Here is a 21,032-nt window from a genome sequence, read left to right as displayed (position 1 = left end):
TGCCTATCCAGGTAGCTTCACTGCTTTTTCAGGTAGTTTCAGTGCCTTTCCAGGAAGCTTCATCAATTGGATGAAGACAAAAGCCTTCGCTGACCTTTACTTTGAAGGGATCCATCAACGCATTAATCGAACCTCTTATCCTGCTGAGGGTTGAAGGTTTTTTTTCATATATGTTCCTTAAAGATTACTTAAAATACAAAATAAAAAACTTTACAATTCAAGCATTTCCTAAGGAATGAAAAAAATAAAGGAGACACTGCATCGTATCAGCTGTTCTGTGTTGCAGACTTACAGTACACTGAGGCCCTCTGTTCAGAGTTCCTTTTATTTGAGTATACAATGATATAAGAGCTATATACACTTATACCATAAGGTAACACAAACTACAGACTATCATAACTATAGTTCTAAGTAATTTAAAGCCAAGCCAAGTTTGATTTTGTGTTTGTGTAAAATTGTGTTTTATGATTGTACTGTGGACGCAGACAGATAGTCACTACCTGACTGGGCCAAAGTTCTGCAGGTACGTCCAGTTTGACAAGCAGTATTTTTAAGGAACATTTTAGTTCACATGGACAGGTAACAGTTACGGTTAAGTAATGATAATATTTATGTTGTGAAGGAGTGCGAAGCACAGTCTTGCTGGATGAGCGTAGTCCTTTTTATTAGTCAGACTTCTTATTTCTTATTTTTTTGCGGTGCTGCAGCGACGGTGCCAGCAGTGCGATGCCCTGATCGTCATCATCGTTCACTGTGGGTTGAACCCTACAGCAGAGGTAGCAGAGCGTGGCAATAATGGTGAGTGGTAAACCAAACAGGGCGCAACCCAGCAACGGAGCTTGGCTGAAGATTGGCTAGAGAGACACAGAGGTCAGAGGTCACACAGACAGCTAGGTAACCAAACACTGGTCTGTGTAAGACAGCAGCTCTTACCGTCAGCGTGACCTTCACATCGTAAATAATGCGTCTGACGCGCTGACCAACACCATTTCCTCCCTGGCACTAAACAAACACAATCATTAAGTTTGGGATGAGACTGCTGTCCAATCTTTTCTGCACCTGCCCGGACTCACCTGGATGCTACCGTCCAAAACACCATCCAGGAAGTCCAGCAGGTGTTGCTCTGTCTCCAAAGCACCTGGTGGCAGGAAGTAGCCGTCGTTGGAGAGATTGAGCATGATGAATGTTGGCATAGTGACCTCACTGACAGTGAACAGCAAAAACAAGAAAAGATTCACTTGGAGTGTAAAACCCCTGTTGTTCAGATTAACAGGAGGTGAACACTGACCACTGGGTTGCTGATTATACTGATTATGAATTTTATTATTGATACAACCACTACCTAAAGCATACTAAGCATAGAAATATGGTCAGATAACTGTACTAAACTATTACTAAAAATGTTCGTTATAATAAAATCTCTTTGCAGCAATTAAAGGTGAAGTAAAGAAAGATGTTTTTGCAGGTATTTGGCTGTAATGTCTGTAGCATGTTAGATTCTGAACTCTCACATCAGCCTCTCCCTCACCAAAGGTTCTTTTCTGAGCTGCTCAAGCCACCTTACATGAGCATGAAGAAGGTTTGAGTCTGTGTTTTATTTTGTGATTTGCTTTCAGTCTATAACATTTTACTGTCAAGCTTGTCTTCCTCTGGCAATTGTGTGAAACCAACAGTAGGCCAAAATAAAGTCAGAATAAAAGTTAGTGCACCCAAAGCATCAGCTCCTGAAGGACAGACATCTGGCAAGAAAAGCAAAACCATGATCAGTCACTGTGACCTGGATCTGAGCTTTAGTCTAACATGGGTCGGTCACGCCTAAATATATATAACCTGAATGTACAGAGCCCCAGCTGTGCAGAGTGGCGGCTGCCTCAGACCAGTCCACAGCTTGAACTGTGTGTTCAGGTACTGGACAGCTGATATGGAAGAAGTGGTGACACTAAAAGCCTTCCCAAACAAGATGAACACACTGACCCATTCCCAACACTTCTATGATCATTAAACAGTATCTAGATTCCTGACGGCACCTGTGTAACTACATAAACGTTAATATCGCTGGTGCCTCATGAACAAGATCTTGTGAAATGTGATGTCTTGCAGCTAACTGAGCAGAAAACAGGTGAAAGAAAGATTAACTGCGCTATTATTTTGACAAACTGAAGTGCTTGTGCGTTATGTTGAGGTTGACATTTTGTGTTCTGCAGTTCAGTTCTATGTAAGGCTTTTACTATACCTATGAGTTTGCAGCTCTGGGTAGATTTTATTTGATGGCTTTTTTAACGCTAAAGGTCTGACTGATGGGTGTCAAAACCTGCAGCACATGGTTGAAAACCAACTCACCTCATCACCAGTCCATTGATGTAGTCACTTCCCTCCATGAATCCAAAGTAGAAGTTTCTAAAATGGACACAGGTTTATGTTTTGGTATCACTGTTTTTTGTTTTTACAGTAAAAGTCTGTGTCCTGTGATAGTTCGGACCTGTTATAGGCCTCTCTGTGGTCTGCCGCCACTCTCTCAACCAGAGCTTTGTACCTAAACAGGTAACAAGTAAAACATCACCTGCAGGTCAGACCCCATCGAATGAATTGGCTCAGAGTTCAAGCATGATTGATAGAGGCACAGTTACCTTAGACTTTGCTCACACAGGATCTTCTCCTGCACAACAGCTAGCACCACCAGTTTACCTGTAGAAGAGAAGGAGGCAGCTCATCCACCACATGTAGCATGAAGTCATGTCCAGACGTCACTTTCAGGCTTTGACACTGTCTCTGAAGGTGTCTCTAGTCTTAAGATTGATTACATATAACAAAACCTCCTGTTTATTTTTGCAATAAACTCATCCCAGGGGTTACCTGACTCTCCCATGGCATAGAGGGTGTAGCTGTCTATCTTGGAATAGTTTGGGAAGCGTTCTCTGTTCACCCACATCTTCAGGTCTCCATCACGTTCCTCTGACACACAGAAAACAGAAGATGATTCAGGAGCTTTTTGTGAAATTCAGTATACAATACAGTAGAAAATGAAAAACAAACAAAGATACATTATTTTATCTCTGAAACAATAATGACCAGTGTTGTTATTACTAACTAACTGAATAATAACAATAAGACTAAGGTCAGATGACATGAAGACATCTCAGAGACTGGTCCAATAGCACCTGAGGTAGTGGTATAGGCTTCCTAGTCCTACTTCATTGAGGTTGTATTATTTTTCTAATTGCCGGGCTGCCTATTTTTCTAACTGAAAGATCTCCCTCAGAGAGACAGTTCAGCGCTGCAGCTCTACGGAAATGTCCTAGAATAGCTGGAGGGGTCATGGTAGCACATAATTTAGCCATGTACACGCAGAGAAGATCGGCTCTTGTTCATTGCAGACTGAATTCATACCGTTGTAGATGACGAAGGTCCCATCTTTAAAAATCACCACAGCTGGTAAGGATGGCAGAGACACGTTCTGAGCAACACAGAGAGATAAGAATCAGATTGGGTTCTAGATTAAACTCGACTCTGCTCTACTCTGGATGTTTGACCTTTGGCAGAGCATCTCTGGAACAGGAGAAAAAGTAAGTGTGGACAATCAGCTCCTCAGCTGCAGAAGTGAAGTTTTCCTAAAAACAAATTAGAAACATTTTTTGAAAACACGGAGGTGCCCTGTAACTGATCTGAATCCTGATCTCAATCATTAACAAATGTCATTGTCATTGATCGATTTGTGATCTTGTGATCGATTAAGCAGCTCTCAATAACTAAACAGTGTCAACAATAAATGCTTTGGACAACTGTTTTCTAGCTAGTAACGGATTTTCTGAATATTAAATGATCAACATAACTGGTGCCTCCCTTTAGTTGTTGTACCAGTCTAGAACATCAGATCAGGTTGTTCAGATCCCAGTTCAGATAAAGAACTAGTTTAGAACATAGTTGGGATGAGGTGTGTGTCAGTACCTTTAGCTGTGATGTGGCTCCAACATAAACAATCAGGATATTGTGGCGGCTCATGGCGTGTTGGAAAAGCTGCAGACTGTACAGGGATCGAACCAGCGGCCTAAGGGATAGAAGGTCATAACGTGAGCTTTAATGTTGTTCAGATTATTTCATACCAGCGTCAGAGTTCCTCACCCTCCAATTCGGTCAGCAAAGTCCAGGATCCCCTCTTTGGTTCTGGGTCCTGAATAATTATATTTTACGCCTTTCTTCAACCTGGAATGAGAACAGTTGCTTCAGAGGCTGGTAGTCTGTTCACTGTCAGCCTCTGGTCCAGGCAGGTCCTTGCTGTTTGATGTTGGTCTGTTAAATGTGCACAGGCATCAGAGACTTACATGAGAATGGCCGGGTAATTTCTGACCCGGAACTCTTTGGATAAATCTGTAGAAAGAAACACAAGAACTCCACTGGTAATGTAAACTGACAGAACCTTGTTGCTGCTCATTATGTAATAAGCTTTAACAACTGACCTGCTGGACAGATGAATCATAGTTTATTAAAAAATAAAACGTTTATTTAATAAATAAAGACGTAATGCTGTTTTGCTGCTGATCGTCATAGTAGCTTTGTAAGAATATGAATAAAATAGACTACTTTCATCTGGTAGTGGGTGCCTCCACCAACAGGCTTTTATTTTGGTAGTGTGACTTACCGTTGTTGACAGTGGCATCTGATTGGCCGACGTTGACCGGAGAACCAAGACTCTTCAGTTCTGAACCAATTTGATGCCACACTGGGTCCAGATGTTTACACATAGTGCACCAGGGGGCGTAGAACTGCACAGAGTACACAGAGTACTTGTAAATGTTCTACCAAAAACACTACACACAGTGCAGAGTATTCTGTAATATGTCACCTAGAATACAAACATAAAACAAATGTACTGACTGTAATGAGCCAGATTTCGTCTTTTGCTTTCGTCTTCATGAACCTGTTGATTAATTGGGTAACAGAGTGAGGAGTTTAGGGTTAATGACATGAATCCTCTCACTTCATTAAGCATTTCAATAATCAGTAAATAGTAACAGACTGGAGCTGAGGTCCCTGTATTTGTGTCATGTGACCTCCTTTGTCGCTACAGATGCTTTTATCAAATATTTTGGACATGATAAAAAAGCCTTTAATTGTCTCACAGTGGGGGAAATGACACATGTTGATGTCAATCATGATGTATTTAAAATTGAACTGTTTGGTTTGTTACCTTATACCAACAACCTCAACTAAGCTAACATATCTTAAGCTACTCACGAGTTGTCCAGCTCCTCCACGAAGGCTGATGCTGAAGCAAACAGCAGCACTGACAATGACACAGCGTTGAGATGAACAACCACACGAGACTCATGTCTGCTACAAAGGCCATATTTTAAATACATATTACAGTACTTTATTGTGCTTTTAGATAGAAAGTTTGATGCAGTGACACACTAAAGACAGTTGCTACTGTTGCTACGGTAACATTGTGGTTTCTGACCCTACCTACACTGAGCAACCATGTGACTCCTCTCTACGTTTATGTTGTTGTTCTGCTCATTATCCATGAACACACCGGTGATTAATTCAGGGTTGTTCAACAAATGTATGTTAGAATCTTGATGCTGGGTTTAACAAGCTTTACCTTACGCTGGAAGAACTAACAGATCCAGGATTAGGTAAATTACCAACACTAATAAACTCTAAGCTGTTAAATCACATAGAACAGAGCTCAGGTGAGTCTTCAGTGAGTCATGTGACCCTCTGGTGGACTGGTGTCAGGGTTTGATCAGTCTCAAAAAACTCAAATCACACCACGTGCTTCAGATCAGTCTGAAACAGTTCAGAGTGAACCCTGCAGGATCAGACTGCGCCGTTGCTTCTATTGGGCTCCTCAATCAGAATGAAACACCAACCCTTGGTTTGTAGATCCAGACTGTGGTTGGATCAAAGAATGAAAAATCAGAATCAATAAAACAAAAGGACTTACCTGAAAGCAGACCCACGTTCCTCCTGTGCAACATGTCGACTGATGGACAAGACTAAGTGCACACAGCTAATCTATTAAACGCCAACAGACTAATCTGATGGATTAACCTACATCCGCTCCCCTGAAACGTCTTCAGCAACAGCAGCAATGTTCCATCAGTTCATCCTGAGCTGACTCTGATCTGAGGAAAAACACATACAATTCGTACGTACATAGACCCAGTGAAACCATGTATTAAATTGAATCAACCAATCTTTACATGTAGGCTATGTATCACAGGCTTTTAAGGTGGCTGGACCTTAGTGAACTAACCAACTGTAGGCCCATTTTAAATTTACCCTTTATCTCCAGATTGTAGTCAGACAATTATCTGACCACCTGAGTAGGAATAACCTGTACAAAGATTTTCAGTCAGGATTTAGAAAACATCATAGCACAGAAACAGCTCTGGTTTGCGTCACTAGTGATCTTCTCTTAGCTTCAGTCTTACACGCCTCTCTGCATGTTCTCTACAGCCGCCACCCCCTCTTAGTCTTAGTTATCGACTGACTGTGTCTGCTCCCCGACCACCTAAACTATACAAATCACAAACAAAGAGGAGTGACTTACAAGAATTTAATAAACATTACAAACCTCTTACAAAACAAAGTAAAACTTAGAACAAAACTAGAAAGGCAGTGGCATTCCAACAAAATAAATGTAAACTGCATTGCATGGAAGGACAGTTGCTAGGAAAACATATTATTCTTCCTTAATTGAGGAAAACAAAAACAACCCCAGGTTTCTTTTCAGCACTGTAGCCAGGCTGACAAAGAGTCATAGCTGTATTGAGTCTACTATCCCCTTAAATCTCAGCAGCAATGATTTTATGAACTACTTTAATAATAAAAATATCACCATTAGAAAAAACATTGATCAGGGTCTTCCTCCAAATGACAGAAATCACCCTCTAGATCCATCAACTTTAAATTTACCAAGTCCTCTGTCTTACATAGACAGCTTCTTCCCCATAACTCATATGGAGTTAACCTCAATAATCAACTCTTCCAAGTCGTTTAATCAGCTCGTCCATATTAAATCAAATCAACCAATCTTTACATTTAGGCTACGTACCACAGTTTTTTAAGGTGGCTGTAGTCAAACCTTTATTGAAAAAAATTACTCTGGACCCTGAGGAACTGGCCAACTATAGGCCCATTTCAAATTTACCCTTTATTTCTAAGATTCTTGAAAAATTGTAGCTAAACAATTATCTGACCACCTGAGTGGGAATAACCTGTAAGGTTTTCAGTCAGCATTTAGAAAACATCATAGCACAAAAACAGCTCTGTTTAGAGTCTCTAATACTCTTCTCCTAGCTTCAAACAATGGTCTGGTCTCTGTCCTTGTCCTGTTAGATCTTAGTGCTGCATTTGATACAATTGATCACAACATTCTATTACAGAGACTAGAACATAGAATCGGAATTAAAGGAACAGCACTGGGATGGTTTAAATCCTATTTGTTGAACAGATTCCAGTTTGTTCATGTTAATGACAAATTCTCCACATGCACAAGGATTAGCTATGGAGTACCACAGGGTTCTGTGCTTGGTCCAGTTCTGTTCAGTCTATACATGTCTCCTTTAGGTGAGATTGTTAGGAAGCATTCTATTAACTTTCACTGTTATGCAGATAATACTCAGCTATATCTCTCTATGGAATGAGAATGAGTATGAGAATGGCACCTGCTGGGGGGGGCGCGCGCCTTCAAACCATGTGTGTAGGCGCCCGGAGCAGAGGAGAAGGGCATAAAATCTCGTCTAGAGCACTGAAACAATTGCGCCCTACTGCGTAAAATCACGTGAGCCAAGTGGGGGACGCATAGTCGCATAGTCGTGTAAGGTCTAAACCCTACCTTGTAAAGTGCCTTGAGATAACGTTGTTGCGATTTGGCGATATATGAATAAAACTTAATTGAAATTGAATGTAGTGCAGGGGATCAAAGTGACCCTCTAGGTCACAGGTGGATCTAGGTCCTGATCCACTACTGACACTAAGCAGGAGAACCCAACTGTCTAATCCAGTTCAAGACTGGTGGTAAAACTGGGTCACTGTTCATGTGTACTGTGAACCTTTCTGTGGTTGGACATAGTTTGTTGACTCACCAATCTGATCCTGGTTCTTGCTCTTCCTATGCCCTAACCCCATAGAGCTAAACAAATACAAGCTTAGCAAAACCATCCCATTTCTTTGTGTCAAATGAGACGTGATCCCTGTTAGAAGCCTTGGCAGTGACGCAACGACAAACAAACTCTTTCCTGTCTACATTCTCCTGATGCTTCTCACTGGGCTTTGTTGAACTTTACAGATAGAAACAGACCTTTCCTACCTGGCACACCAACCAACAGGATGACAGAGTTGACCGAGGAATATGTGGTCAGTACCAGGTGATAAGACAAGATAAGAAAAGAAGATAAGAAAAGCCTTTAATAGTCCCGCAGAGGGGAAATTACTTCTCATGACAGCAGTACAGACAAGCGAGAATACAGCTACAGAACAGTTTGTGTTGGCACAGTACAAAGCAGTACAGTACAGTTGGTGTATGAGGTCATTGCAGGGTTATTGCACAGTAATGAGTATAAGTCTTGTACCAGTAAAAATATAAATGATTATTCGCAGATTTTGCACAAGCACAAATATTGTGCAGAGCAGGTTACTATATAAACCACTGATGCACTGGGTGAGTGACTGTAGTGGGACGTGGTTTACAGTTCTGATTATACAGTCTGACAGCAGCAGGTAGGAAGGATCTACGATATCTCTCCTTCACACAGCGAGGGTGGATCAGTCTGCTACTGAAGCTGCTCTCCAGAGCAGACAGTGAGTCCTCCAGTGGGTGAGAGTCCTGGTCCACGATGGATGTGAGTTTAGCCGGGACCCTTCTCTCACCCACCTCCTGCACCGTGTCCAGAGTGCAGCCCAGGAGGTGTGGGGTTGTGGCCACACAGGTAGTGGTGTTCAAACCCAACATGGTGACGACAGTCGGTCCAGGAGGTGGAGCACTTCTCTTTTACGAGTGTAGAGGCGATGATCATTGTGGCTGCTGGACGTCATCCGACCACAGCAGCATTTGTGCTTATGTGTCCAAGGATCACCAAGAATAATTGATTTCTGACTGAGCTTTTAGTTTTGTGCAAGAATCAATCTGGACAGTTCAATGTGGGTCAGGAGGGTTAATGAGGTCATCTTAGCTCTTTTGAGCTTTTAACGTGGTCAACAAGTTTAGAGGTCAGTTTTTTTCCCCACCTATAGAACTGTGTCCAACATCAACATTAAACAATCTCTATGAAAGTTCAGCAGTTTATCAAAATGTGCGAATCAACGACAGTTTCCAAACTGTTTTAAGCTCTTATTCAATTTTACAGAATATAAGTTTTGTAACAAAAAAACACTCCAGTCTACAAATAAAAAATAAAACAAATGTTCAGATGAAAAGATGTAAAAAGGTTTAATTTTGATGTGACAGATTTGTTACCATTTGTTTGCTTCCATACAACAACATAAACTAGTTTTCCTTTGTTCTAAGGTAAGTAAACTGCTTCCCATCAAACTTCTCACCTTAATCCGCCCCCCGTGAGCTGAAATTTTTACATTTTTATTTGTTATATTGTTATTTGCTTAGCTAACATTATTAAAGCACAGCTTCTCTAATAATATTAAACAGAGCGTCTGACGCTGACACTGTTTGTTTCATCTTTTTAACACAAAAGCAAATTGAGACAAATATCAGCAGGTAATAAAAATATTTTTCCCACATGATGACAGACCAATCAGAGGTCAGCTCTGAGGTCACATTCAGCATGGTGTCTGCGGATGTGTCTCAGCAGCAGTTGGCGGTCGGGACTCGAATACTCACACCGTTGGCATGGAAAAACTTCACCTGTGTGGTGTCGGCGACAGTGCAGGTCCAGACTCTTCTTTTGGATACTGACACAGAAGACAACCCATTACCATAGCAACTAATAATACTGCCACAGAGAAACAAAGTGACGGTCAGGTTTGTTTCAGGTGTATTACCTGCTGTAATCACAGTGCTGACACCTGTGCGGTTTCTCTTGACTGTGAGTTCTGCTGTGTCTGAGCAGAGAGCTGCGATCGATTGAAGCATACGCACACTCCGGACACCTGTATGGCCTCTCACCTGAACACAGACATGTCAGTCAGGTACAGTAAGCGTTTTAGACCGTGTGATCCTCAGATGTGTGTTACTTCTGTGGGTCCTCAGGTGTGTGTTACCCACTTCATCCTGAGGTGTGTGTTACTCATGTGATCTTCAGGTGTGTGTTCTGTGTGGGTCCTCAGGTGTGTGTTACCCATGTGATTTTCAGGTGTGTGTTACCTGTGTGGGTCCTCAGGTGTTGCAGCAGAGATGCCTTCAATCTGCTGCTGTAGGGACAGTGAGGACAGGTGAACGGTTTTTCTCCAGCATGGACGCTCACATGACGTTTTAGAGTTAGCTTTGAGGAGAACTTCCTGGAAGGAAAAAACATCACAGCTGACACAGATAATACACCAGTCACCCACTTGAATGAATGAATGATTATGTTCTTCAAACAAAGGTGAGTCTGCTCAGTAAGGGTTTAAGGGAAACAGTTACCTGGGACACAACAAGCAACAGAATCCTGTCTTCTCAGCCTCCACCTCTTCTTCTTCAGTCTTTTTTCTGGTGGTCCTCTTTTTCCCCCTCTCAGTGACACTCTGCATTGACCTAGTGTAAAGTTGACTGGTTTGACTGGGAACCAACAAATCGTAAATTAATTTAAGTAAACACAAAACAGCTGTTTATTTAATCATTTCCATTCTTCCAGCTGCAGTTGTAGCTTCTTGACATCGTCCATTTACCTTCTGTTCTGTTCTCTCTACTATCATGGCCATGTTGTTTAGTCTCCCTGCGCTGTGACAACTCATAGTGAAGCTCAGGATGCAGATTCACAGTCTTATACGCCTCTCTGCATGTTCTCTACAGCCGTCACTGTTACATACTGGCATAGTCCAACTAAGACCATGCTCACCATGAGCAGGAGAACAGGGCTGCTGATGCCCACTAACAAACCGGAGACAGGACCCAAGAGCAAACGACCCGGGAACAGACGAGCAAAAAAAGTTAGTTTAGGAACAGACAAAATAATAATAACTGAAAATCACTGCAGAGCAGGAAAAACTAGTAATAAATAATAAAGCAATTTAAATTTGCAATAAACAAAGAACAATAGGACACAAACAGAACAAGACCATCTTCAACACTGGAAAACAGAAACACGATGAACAGTCTCAATATAACAGTAAACAATGAACCAACATGGACTGTGCAAAAACTAAGACCTTAAATACAAGACAAGTGAACCAAATCAAACTAATTACAGGAAATCACAAGACAACAAAGAGGATGCTTAACAAAACCCAAAACAGTGCCCCCTAGCGGCGTAAAGGCTAAATTATAACAGTCGCTCCTTCTTCAACTAACAGTCTTACTTATCGCATAGAGACTGTGTTTGCTTCCGACCACCTTAACTATACAGGTCACAAACAAATGAAAGAGGAGTGACTTAACAGAATTTAAAAAACATCAAAACTATTTCTTTTAAAAAACAAAGTAACAATAAATTAATTAAATATGGTGTATTAAATATCAGATCTGTTATTAAAATACTTTATAAGAGACCATCACATACAGTTTGATGCAAATGTTTAATTGAATTGAATTTAATTAATTAATTCTTGTAGTTGGGAGAAGTCATTCTAGTGGGAGACTTTAACATTCATGTAGATGTTGACAGCAACTGTCTCGGCACTGCTTTTAACTCCTTAATAGACACTATTGGTTTTATTCAGCAGGTAAATTAACCCACTCATTGTTTTAACCATACCCTCGATCGTGTCCTGACATATGGGGTTAAAATTGATAATTTAATAGTCCTTTCCCAAAACCCTCTGTTATCTGACCATTTTTATTAACTTTTGAATTTACCATAATTGACCTTACAGCAGCTGGAAAGAAATCTTACTATAGCAGATGTTTATCTGACGGTGCTGTTGCCAGATTCAAGCGGATGACTCCATCATCTTTTGCCTCATTGTCTTGTAGCTACACAGAAGAGAACAGTCACCCTAACCCTTATAAACAGGTTGATTGTCTTGTAGATGATGCTGCAGCTTCTCTATGTACAATGTTAGACACAGTGGCTCCTCTGAAGAAGAAGTCAGTGAATCAGAGGAGGTCAGCTCCATGGTATAACTCAAGAGATCCGCAGCCTAAAGCACAGGACCAGACAACTAGGCAGTGGCAGTCCAACAAATAAATGTAAACTGCATAGCATGGAAGGACAGTCTAATAAAATATAAAAAAGCACTTCATGCTGCCAGGAAAACATATTATTCCTCCTTAATTGAGGAGAAAAAACAACAACCCCAGGTTTTTTTTTTAGCACTGTAGCCAGGCTGTCTAAGAGTCATAGCTGTGTTGAGTCTACTATCCCCTTAAATCTCAGCAGCAATGACTTGATGAACTACTTTACTGATAAAATGATCACCAATAAAGAAAACACTGATCAGCATCTTCCTCCAAATGACAGAAATCATCCTCTACATCCATCAAATGGATTTAATCTCAATAATCAACTCTTCCAAGTCGTCCACGTCTTTTAGACCCAGTCCCAACAAGATTACTCAAAGGAGTTCTACCTTTAATCAGCTCATCCATATTAAAACAAATCAACCAATCTTTACTAATATACCACAGGCGTTTAAAAGGTTGCTGTAGTCAAACCTTTATTGAAAAAAACTACTCTGGGCCCTGGACATCTAGCCAACTATAGGCCCATTTCAAATTTACCCTTTATTTCTAGGGTTTTTGAAAAAATCTTGGCTAAACAATTATCTGACCACCTGAGTGGGAATAACCTTTACGAAGATTTTCAGTCAGGATTTAGAAAACATCATAGCACAGAAACAACTCTGGTTAGAGTCACTAATGATCTTCTCTTAGCTTAAGACAATGGTCTGGTCTTTGTCTTGCCCCCCCGCTCGCAACCGTGATGTTCAGTGCTCTAGGAGAGATCGTCATTTTGCGCCCTATATGCGCATGTTTTTTATGAAGACTTGGAGCGGCAACCCCCCCCCCCAGCGGGTGGCACCCTGGGCAACCTATACCCCCGGCCGTATTCCCTGCCTTCATATTCACAATAATTTGGTTTGGAGTATGACAGGGTTCTGTGCTTGGTCCAATACTGTTCAGTCTATACATGTCTCCTCTAGTTGATATTATTAGGAAGCATTCTACTGTATACGTTTTTATTTCTATGCAAATGATACTCACCTATATCTGTCTTTGGAGCCAAATGAAACAGATCAAGTAGTTCAAATCAAAAACATCAAATCCTAGATGTCCCAAAACTTCCTTTAACTGAATTCAGATAAAACAGAGGAATTGGGCCTAAAAATCACAGAGAGATACCTTGGATGACATAACGTTGGCCTCAGGTTCTACTGTGAGAAACCTTTGTGTATTGTGGATAATTCGCCACTACAAGTACCATCAAGGTTTAATTAAAACGAGATTGATGCACCATAGACGTAAGTGTATCTCACGCAGACAAAAAGACTGTTTAATGTTTCAAAGACCCGACCCCCCTGCCACTTGCTTTTTTTTGTGTTTGTGTAGAACGTCTTCACCATTTGCTACAAGTAACTTGAGGGACGCCATGAGGACTGAGCCTCAAAGTTAAGTGCCATCGAAGAGTTGGGCAACATTCTCAAGAGGAGGACTGGTGCTTTGATTACCCTGAAGTGATGAAGTTTTCTTTCAAGTTAGGCACAATGGTCAAGGCTTTGGAACGCGCTCTATTCTCCCCGCTTGCTGTAACTCATACGTGCCTCCAGTTCATATCTCCACCCCAGCTCATGCTTCCCATCCGACACCAGTTCATGTCTTAGCTGCAGTTCCAAGTCAGACTCCAATTCACCAAAATCCTGTGGGACTTCCAGATCCAGACTGACAGAATGGTAATGGCGAACCAACCAGACATTGTGGTGGTGGATAAAGAGCAGAGGAAAGCCGTAGTGGTGGATGTGGCAATACCAAGCGATGGCAACATCAGTAAAAAGGAACATGAGGAACTAGAGAAATACCAAGGGCTCAGAGAAGAACTGGAGAAGGCTTGGAAGGTGAAGGCCACAGTGGTGCCTGTGGTGATCGGAGCACTAGGGGCTGTGACCCCCAAACTGGAGGAGTGGCTACAACAGATCCCTGGAAAAACATCCGAAATCTCAGTCCAGAAAAGTGCAGTCCTAGGAACAGCAAGGATACTGCGCAGAACCCTCAAGCTCCCTGGCCTCTGGTAGAGGACCCGAGCTTGGAAAAGTGGATGAGACCACCCGCGGAGGGTGAGAATAGAGTGTGTGTGTGTGTGTGTGTGTGTGTGTGTGTGTGTGTGTGTGTGTGTGTGTGTGTGTGTGTGTGTATATATATATATGTATGTGTATATATATATATATGTATGTGTATGTGTGTATGTATACTATCTCTATCTATATCATATCTATCTATCTCTCATCTCTCTCTCTCTCTATCTCTCTCTGTGTGGTGTGTGTGTGTGTGTGTGTGTATCTCTCTCTATCTCTCTCTCTCTCTCTTCGTCTGTTGTGTGTGGTGTCTCTTCTCTCTCTCTCTTCTCTCTCTCTCTTCTCTCATCTCTCTCTCTCTCTCTCTCTCTCTCTCTCTCTCTTCTCTCTCTCTCCGCTCTCTATGTCTCTCTCTCCTCTCTCTCTCTCTCTCTCTCTCTCTCTCTCTCTCTCCCTTCTCTCTCTTCCGTCTGCTTGTGTGTGTCTCTCTCTCTCTCTCTCTCTCTCTCTCCCCTCCCTCTCTCTCTCTCTCTCCCCCTCCCCCTCTCTCCCCCTCCCCCTCCCCCTCCCCCCCTCTCTCTCTCTCTCTCTCTCTCTCTCTCTCTCTCTCTCCTCCCCTCTCTCCTCTCTCTCTCTCTCATCTTCTCTCTCTCTCTCTCTCTCTCTCTCTCTCTCTCTCTCTCTCTCTCTCTACTCTCTCTCTCTCTCTCTCTCTCTCTCTCCTCTCTCCTCTCTCTCTCTCCTCTCTCCCCCTCCTCTCTCTCTACCCCCTCCCTCCCCCTCCCTCTCTCTCTCTCCTCTCTATACTCCACCCTCCCTCCCCATCTCCCCCTCCCTCCCCTCCCCCCCACCCCCCCCCCCCCCCCCAGCCCCCCCACCCCACCCCCCACACACCCCCCCCCCCACCGCCCCCACACCACACCACACCCCACATATATATATATATATATATCTCCTTGGGCAAGACCCTTCAAGCTACCGCCTACCTCATATCATGAGAGACAATGAACCACATGAGATACCGGCTCAGACGTCGCCGGTCTAACAAGGCCCGGTCTAACAAGGTCTGCGTCAGGTGTTGGGGAACCAGAGCACCTTGGCGAGAAGTGGGCTACTGGAACAAGAAAGAAATGGCTGACATGCGAGAACAAGGCTCTGTTGGAATGCTACTACTCAAGTAACCCTAGTCAGAGGGGTTACATGCAAAGAATGTGCGGTGAATGGGAACGGAGAAACCCACATTCAAGGCTGACGGCGAAGCAACTAGTAGCTCAGTGCTCCAACATCCACAAACGGCAACTGCTATCACGACTTGAGATTGACGAGATACAACACAAATGCTACGGCAAGGGGGAGCCAGGACGCCAGGTCAGAGGGGAGGTTTCACCATCTCCCCAACCGGAAATTGGGTACGAAGCCCCAATAAGCACAGATACGCTGAGCGAGGCAGCAACTGACCTGAAAGATAAGATCATGGCGAGATTGAACAGGCAACCCCGAACCCCACTACAACGGCTAAGTGAAGTACCATGAGCTGATATACGCTTTAGCATCAGTAATCCTAGAGGTGCTTGGCTATAAGAGCAACCATGGGAGCCATGAGAAACAATACCCACCATGGAAACGAAGGTTGGAGGCAAAAATCAAGGCAGCTCGGAGGGAAGTGAGTCAAATGAGGCCCAGAGAGGTGCAATGAAAAGACCAATGCCTAAGAGGTACAGCCAAATGACCATACCTGAAGCACTCGAAACTGCCAAGCAAAGGCTACAAGCCTTGGCCAGCCGCCTAAAGAGATACACCAGAGATAACGAAGCCAGACGAATAAACCGGCTGTTCGCAACACAACCTGCGAAAGTGTACTCTCAATGGCAGGGTAATAACAACAGAGCAGACCCACCAAGGCTGGAAACTGAACAATCCGGGATGAAACATCCAAGATCCATAAGTACATCAAGGATAAGGCCCCGACAGATGACGTGCTGAGTGAATGTCTCAGGCGGTGGAGAACAGAGGATGAGATGCTGGAAGAGGGACCATCATGGGAGGACAAGCCCTTACACGGGATGTACCACCGGAACATAACTGAAGTGGCTGATCTCAACAAATCCTACCAATGGCTTGAAAGGGCTGGGCTGAAGGACAGCACAGAGGCACTCATCCTGGCTGCACAGGAGCAGGCCCTGAGCACCAGAGCCATAGAGGCCCAGATCTACCACACCAGACAAGACCCAAGGTGTAGACTGTGCAAAGAGGCCCCTGAGACGATCCAGCACATAACTGCAGGGTGTAAGATGCTGGCAGGGAAAGCATACATGGAACGCCACAACCAAGTGGCTGGCATAGTATACAGGAACATCTGAGTATGGACTGGAAACCCACAGGTCAAAGTAGGAAACACCTCCCAAGGTGGTAGAGAACGAGCGAGCCAAGATCCCGTGGGACTTCCAGATACAGACAGACAGAATGGTAATGGCGAACCAACCAGACATTGTGGTGGTGGACAAAGAGCAGAGGAAAGCCGTAGTGGTGGACGTGGCAATACCAAACGATGGCAACATCAGGAAAAAGGAACATGAGAAACTAGAGAAATACCAAGGGCTCAGAGAAGAACTGGAGAAGGCTTGGAAGGTGAAGGCCACAGTGGTGCCTGTGGTGATTGGAGCACTGGGGGCAGTGACCCCCAAACTGGAGGAGTGGCTACAACAGATCCCTGGAAAAACATCCGACATCTCAGTCCAGAAAAGTGCAGTCCTAGGAACAGCAAGGATACTGCGCAGAACCCTCAAGCTCCCTGGCCTCTGGTAGAGGACCCGAGCTTGGAAAGTGGACGAGACCACCCGCGGAGGGTGAGAATAGAGTGTATATGCTTCAGCTGCTTGAAAAGCTGAAGCAGAGCAGGACTGATTATAACAAAACATTATTTCTGCCAGGACAGTGTTTTCAGTCATCTACCTGTTTGAATGCTCTGCCTCCTTCGCAGCTGCCTGTCCAATAAGCTGTCCCCTCCATTTCTCTGAAACCAACAAACCATCAATACAACTGTTGTTATCGATAAGCAGAAGATTTGATCACAAAAGTGAAGATGAGTAACCTGAGTAGTTGTTGAGCTGATGTGTTTTCTGGTGAGAGTTTCGTGACGCAGCATTTGTGAATGTCCTCCGACAGACCAGACAGCTGAATTGACTCGATACTGCTGCCAGTGTTGCCTTCGTCTTCTTCCCCAGAGTCTGCTCCACCCTCCTCCGCTTCCTCCTCCTCCTCCTGCTGTGGCTCCTCCAGTGAGGTTCCAGCTCCTCCCAGCTATTGGTTGTCCAAGTGCAGCAGACACAGCTAAAGCCACCAGTTGCACAGTGGGATTGGATGTGGACATCCAGGAGCCGCTTGGACGTCAGTGTCAGAGGACACAGGAGGCATGACAGCTTCCGCCTGCTGGAATCAGTCCTGCTCTGCTTCAGCTTTTTCAAATGTTTAGAGCATGGGGAGCCATCAGGTGGAGGGGGGCATTGGAAATGTGGGAAAGAACCTGTGCCTGGAGGTAGGGGAGGTTTGGAAGCTGAAATGCGACAAAGTCCCAGACTCATGAGATGAGCTGACTGAGCCAGCTCTTCCTGGGTAGCAGGGGCATCAATGGGACTGGACAGATCCAGTGAAGCCCCTTTCAGACGAAAGACAGAGGATTCCTCCTCCTCGTCAAAGAGAGTGCTGACCTGTAGAAGATGATAGCAGACAGAAGATTATATGCATCTATACAGCCTCAAGTCCAAGGCTTAGACCTGGTACATCACACAGCTGCGTGTTTCATTAATGTGAATGTTACAGAACAGGGAGCCAGGACTACTATCTCTCTGTTTGCATTAAGTGTTTGTGCATCAGGTGTGTCACCTCACAGGCGTGTGCGACCTGCAGCCCCCCCTCGGTGCTGATGTCACAGGTGGAGGGACTTATGCTATCCAGCATGTTGTAAAGCAGGAGCTCCTCGTCCTCATCACTCTGCTTAGAATCTCTTGTCAGACTTAGCTGGTCGAGCCCTGCCTCCTCCTCAATCTCAGCTGCGCCCTCTCTGTCTGCATCTGCCAGGTAGTTGAGGGTGGAGGGGTGATGGCGGAGCAGCAGGTGGCTGCTGATGGAGGTCTTGAGGCCACAGGTGAACTGACAGAGCTTACAGCGATAAAGTTCCACCAGGAAGGCCTCCACCAGCCCTTCAGACAGACCCTCCACCTCCCCACAGTATAGCCTGGAAGTCACAGCTCCCCCCACCAGATGAAGGGTCACTGGGCTGATGTCACGATAATGCTGCTTCACAGACGACATCTTCATGTCAGTGCTGCCAACGGGTATAGCTGTGTCCTTCAATGCACTGCAGGAGACGCAGTGATGACATGTGACTTGACCAAACTGAGGAGTTTTGACTTTATAGCAATGCAAATTAGATAATTAGAGGCCCTGATTAGAATATTTTAGTAATCAATTTCTGAGCAACTTGTTTTATTGTTAGTCTGCAGTTATTCTGTAAACACAGAAATGCATTCAATCAGAAGGAAAACGTAGGAAGCGTTTTCATCTTCTAAAACTAAATCGGTCCTTCATGTCCTTTTTTTCTTGTCTTTTAAAAATGTACACATCAAAAGATTTATATTAATATAAAATTGGAACATCTAGTTTCATCTGGTTTAATTAATACACTCAATAACTTTATTAGGGACCTCTACAGTCGAACATCAGCTCTGCCATTAATTCTACTTCTACCAGCTTCTAACTGCTCCGTGTTTAACATAAAATTGTCAGATTGTGACAGTTCTTTGTGCGCATTGGTGAGGGTCCAGAGTGTTAGCCTCAGAGGCTAACACTCTGGACCCGACGTTTAAAGTTTAGAAAACGTGACTAGAAATAGCTGCCTTAATGACAACATTGTTATCAGAGGACAGACACGTTGAAGGCAAGATGTTTGACATTAAACAACAACTAGCTAAACTAAAACTTACCTGGCTCTGAACAGCTGCTGCTGACTTCTGGTGCTTCTTCTTCTACGGTCGTGCGTGAGTTCTTCCGCCCCCTAGGGGACTCACGCACATGCGCATCATTGTCTAAAGTAGAACGTTTTTTATTGCCATTATCACATTATCACACACACTTGTGTGGGTGTGTGCATGTGTGCGTGTGTGTTGTGAATATGTTGTATGTTATGTATATTATATGTATATTATCCTGTTAATCCTGCTCATTTCTGCTCACTGTTTTGGTATCTCGCTGTCTCTTGCGACTGCTCTGGCAATTGAATTTCCCCTTTGTGAGATGAATAAGTTGATCTTATCTTATAACAATACATAGAATTTATATAATTCAGAGGTTCTGCCTACTTTGCGTCCTCATTTTAAGGTCTGTTCTTCATTTTCTCTTGTGGATCTCTACATCTATGTGGTGACCTGTGCATTTCACCTGATTGACTAATACTAAAAACTGTGAGAGTAGGGTTTGGCCTTAATTTTCATGTACTATTAAACTATGTTTTATAATTTTCTAACATTTAGTGATGATCATTAATAGTTATTTTTGTTTTCTTTGGCTCTCAGGTTCTCTACCCTGCTGTGAAACATGAAGACAGCGGTTGGTGTGGCAGAGAGCGCCACAGGGGCTGACGTCACTTCCTGTCTTTCAAATCAGCAAGCGTGTTGGAGGGAAAGACGCCATCGAAACAGGAATCAGCCACATTGCGTGAGAAGATGTTCACAGTGTTCAGCGTTGCATGACAAGCTGCAACCACACGAAGCTCCCTGACCCGACCTTGATGTTAACGTAAATCATGATACAAACACAGTAAAAACACATTGGCAATAAAAATAAAGCAGAAACATCAATGCTTTTATATTGATTCAGCATCTATGGTCTAATGAAGTTATTACTGTCCCCACAAGGTTAGTACTTAGTACAAGTATGTACAAGTATTTATGTTTATTTGTTTTTTTGTACATTTGTTTTTTTTTGTTTTTGTTTACATACCTTTTCTTTCTTCCTGTCAAATTGCTGCTGAAAACACAGATTGTTTCCCCATTGTGGGATCAATAAAGTCATATCCTATCGTAAAGCAGAATCATTCCTTTTTCCTGATACACCACTACACACTAACTACTGTAACTCACTGGTATTTGTACATATGTACTGAGCTTTCACTCCCATTGAGTACTCAGTGGGAGTGAAAGCACTAGTTGTTGGCATGTGTGTTTACCTTCGTCAGAGGAAGTGATCAGAAACAAGAACACGATGTTCAGTCACTTCAACCGCAGACACCTCGGCTGTTAGTACTACTACCACAGATCAAGCTACAGACAGAACCTCAGTAAAGGTTTGTTTTCAACAGTCAGTGTAACCTCACTACTGCTGATACCAGTACTGTCAGTACTGGGCTCTGCAGTGCTGATAACACATCTCCTTTATAACACATTTCATCCTATCTTTTAGCCATTTATGTATTTAAAATCTCACTTTCTGTGGACCAAAACCTTGAAGCTGTTTTGTGTCACAGCATCCAGATTGTCCAGAACTGGCTCTGAATCAGGCTTGTGTAGATGTACACAAAGCAAATACTGAAAAAGATCAGTGACTGGTGCTTTGTCATGGTGATGAAGCAAACAGCTTCACTTCTGCCATCTTTGGACTCCGCAGGCGTAAAACCATTCCTTCAGTTGGTGCATGGATGCTTGTGTAAGTGA

General features: G+C 43.4%; 2 protein-coding genes across 5 annotated transcripts; both read right to left on the bottom strand.

The window, feature by feature from the left end:
- Positions 1-305: 305 nt before the first annotated feature.
- LOC114844085 (protein disulfide-isomerase TMX3-like) lies at positions 306-8,254 on the bottom strand. 3 transcript variants are annotated; one of them, XM_029131154.3, is made up of 16 exons: positions 5,945-8,254; positions 5,233-5,281; positions 4,873-4,915; positions 4,637-4,760; positions 4,320-4,365; positions 4,120-4,200; positions 3,946-4,045; positions 3,531-3,608; positions 3,388-3,454; positions 2,854-2,952; positions 2,628-2,685; positions 2,480-2,533; positions 2,341-2,397; positions 1,074-1,203; positions 934-1,002; positions 306-854 (listed from the first exon to the last, which is right to left on the bottom strand). In XM_029131154.3, exons 1-16 carry the CDS (start codon positions 5,976-5,978, stop codon positions 666-668), a joined length of 1,278 nt encoding a protein of 425 aa, XP_028986987.1. In that variant the 5' UTR covers positions 5,979-8,254; the 3' UTR covers positions 306-665. The 3 variants fall into 3 exon arrangements, with proteins under 3 accessions (XP_028986987.1, XP_028986986.1, XP_028986988.1); XM_029131153.3 differs by having other exon boundaries at positions 5,233-8,254; XM_029131155.3 differs by lacking the exon at positions 3,531-3,608 and having other exon boundaries at positions 5,233-8,254.
- A 1,154-nt stretch (positions 8,255-9,408) lies between these two features.
- On the bottom strand, positions 9,409-19,627 carry si:dkey-154p10.3 (oocyte zinc finger protein XlCOF6). 2 transcript variants are annotated; one of them, XM_029131150.3, is made up of 8 exons: positions 19,308-19,627; positions 18,208-18,682; positions 17,417-18,032; positions 17,278-17,338; positions 10,583-10,717; positions 10,325-10,458; positions 10,003-10,126; positions 9,409-9,912 (listed from the first exon to the last, which is right to left on the bottom strand). In XM_029131150.3, the coding sequence occupies exons 2-8, from the start codon at positions 18,640-18,642 to the stop codon at positions 9,756-9,758; spliced, it is 1,662 nt and encodes a 553-aa protein (XP_028986983.1). In that variant the 5' UTR covers positions 18,643-18,682; positions 19,308-19,627; the 3' UTR covers positions 9,409-9,755. The 2 variants fall into 2 exon arrangements, with proteins under 2 accessions (XP_028986983.1, XP_028986985.1); XM_029131152.3 differs by having other exon boundaries at positions 10,583-10,693; positions 19,308-19,626.
- Between the last annotated feature and the right edge of the window lie 1,405 nt (positions 19,628-21,032).

This window comes from Betta splendens, chromosome 17, assembly GCF_900634795.4.
Source record: "Betta splendens chromosome 17, fBetSpl5.4, whole genome shotgun sequence".
Classification (NCBI taxonomy): domain Eukaryota; kingdom Metazoa; phylum Chordata; class Actinopteri; order Anabantiformes; family Osphronemidae; genus Betta; species Betta splendens.
Note: the sequence above shows the minus strand (reverse complement) of the source record. Positions and strands in the feature narration are given on the sequence as shown.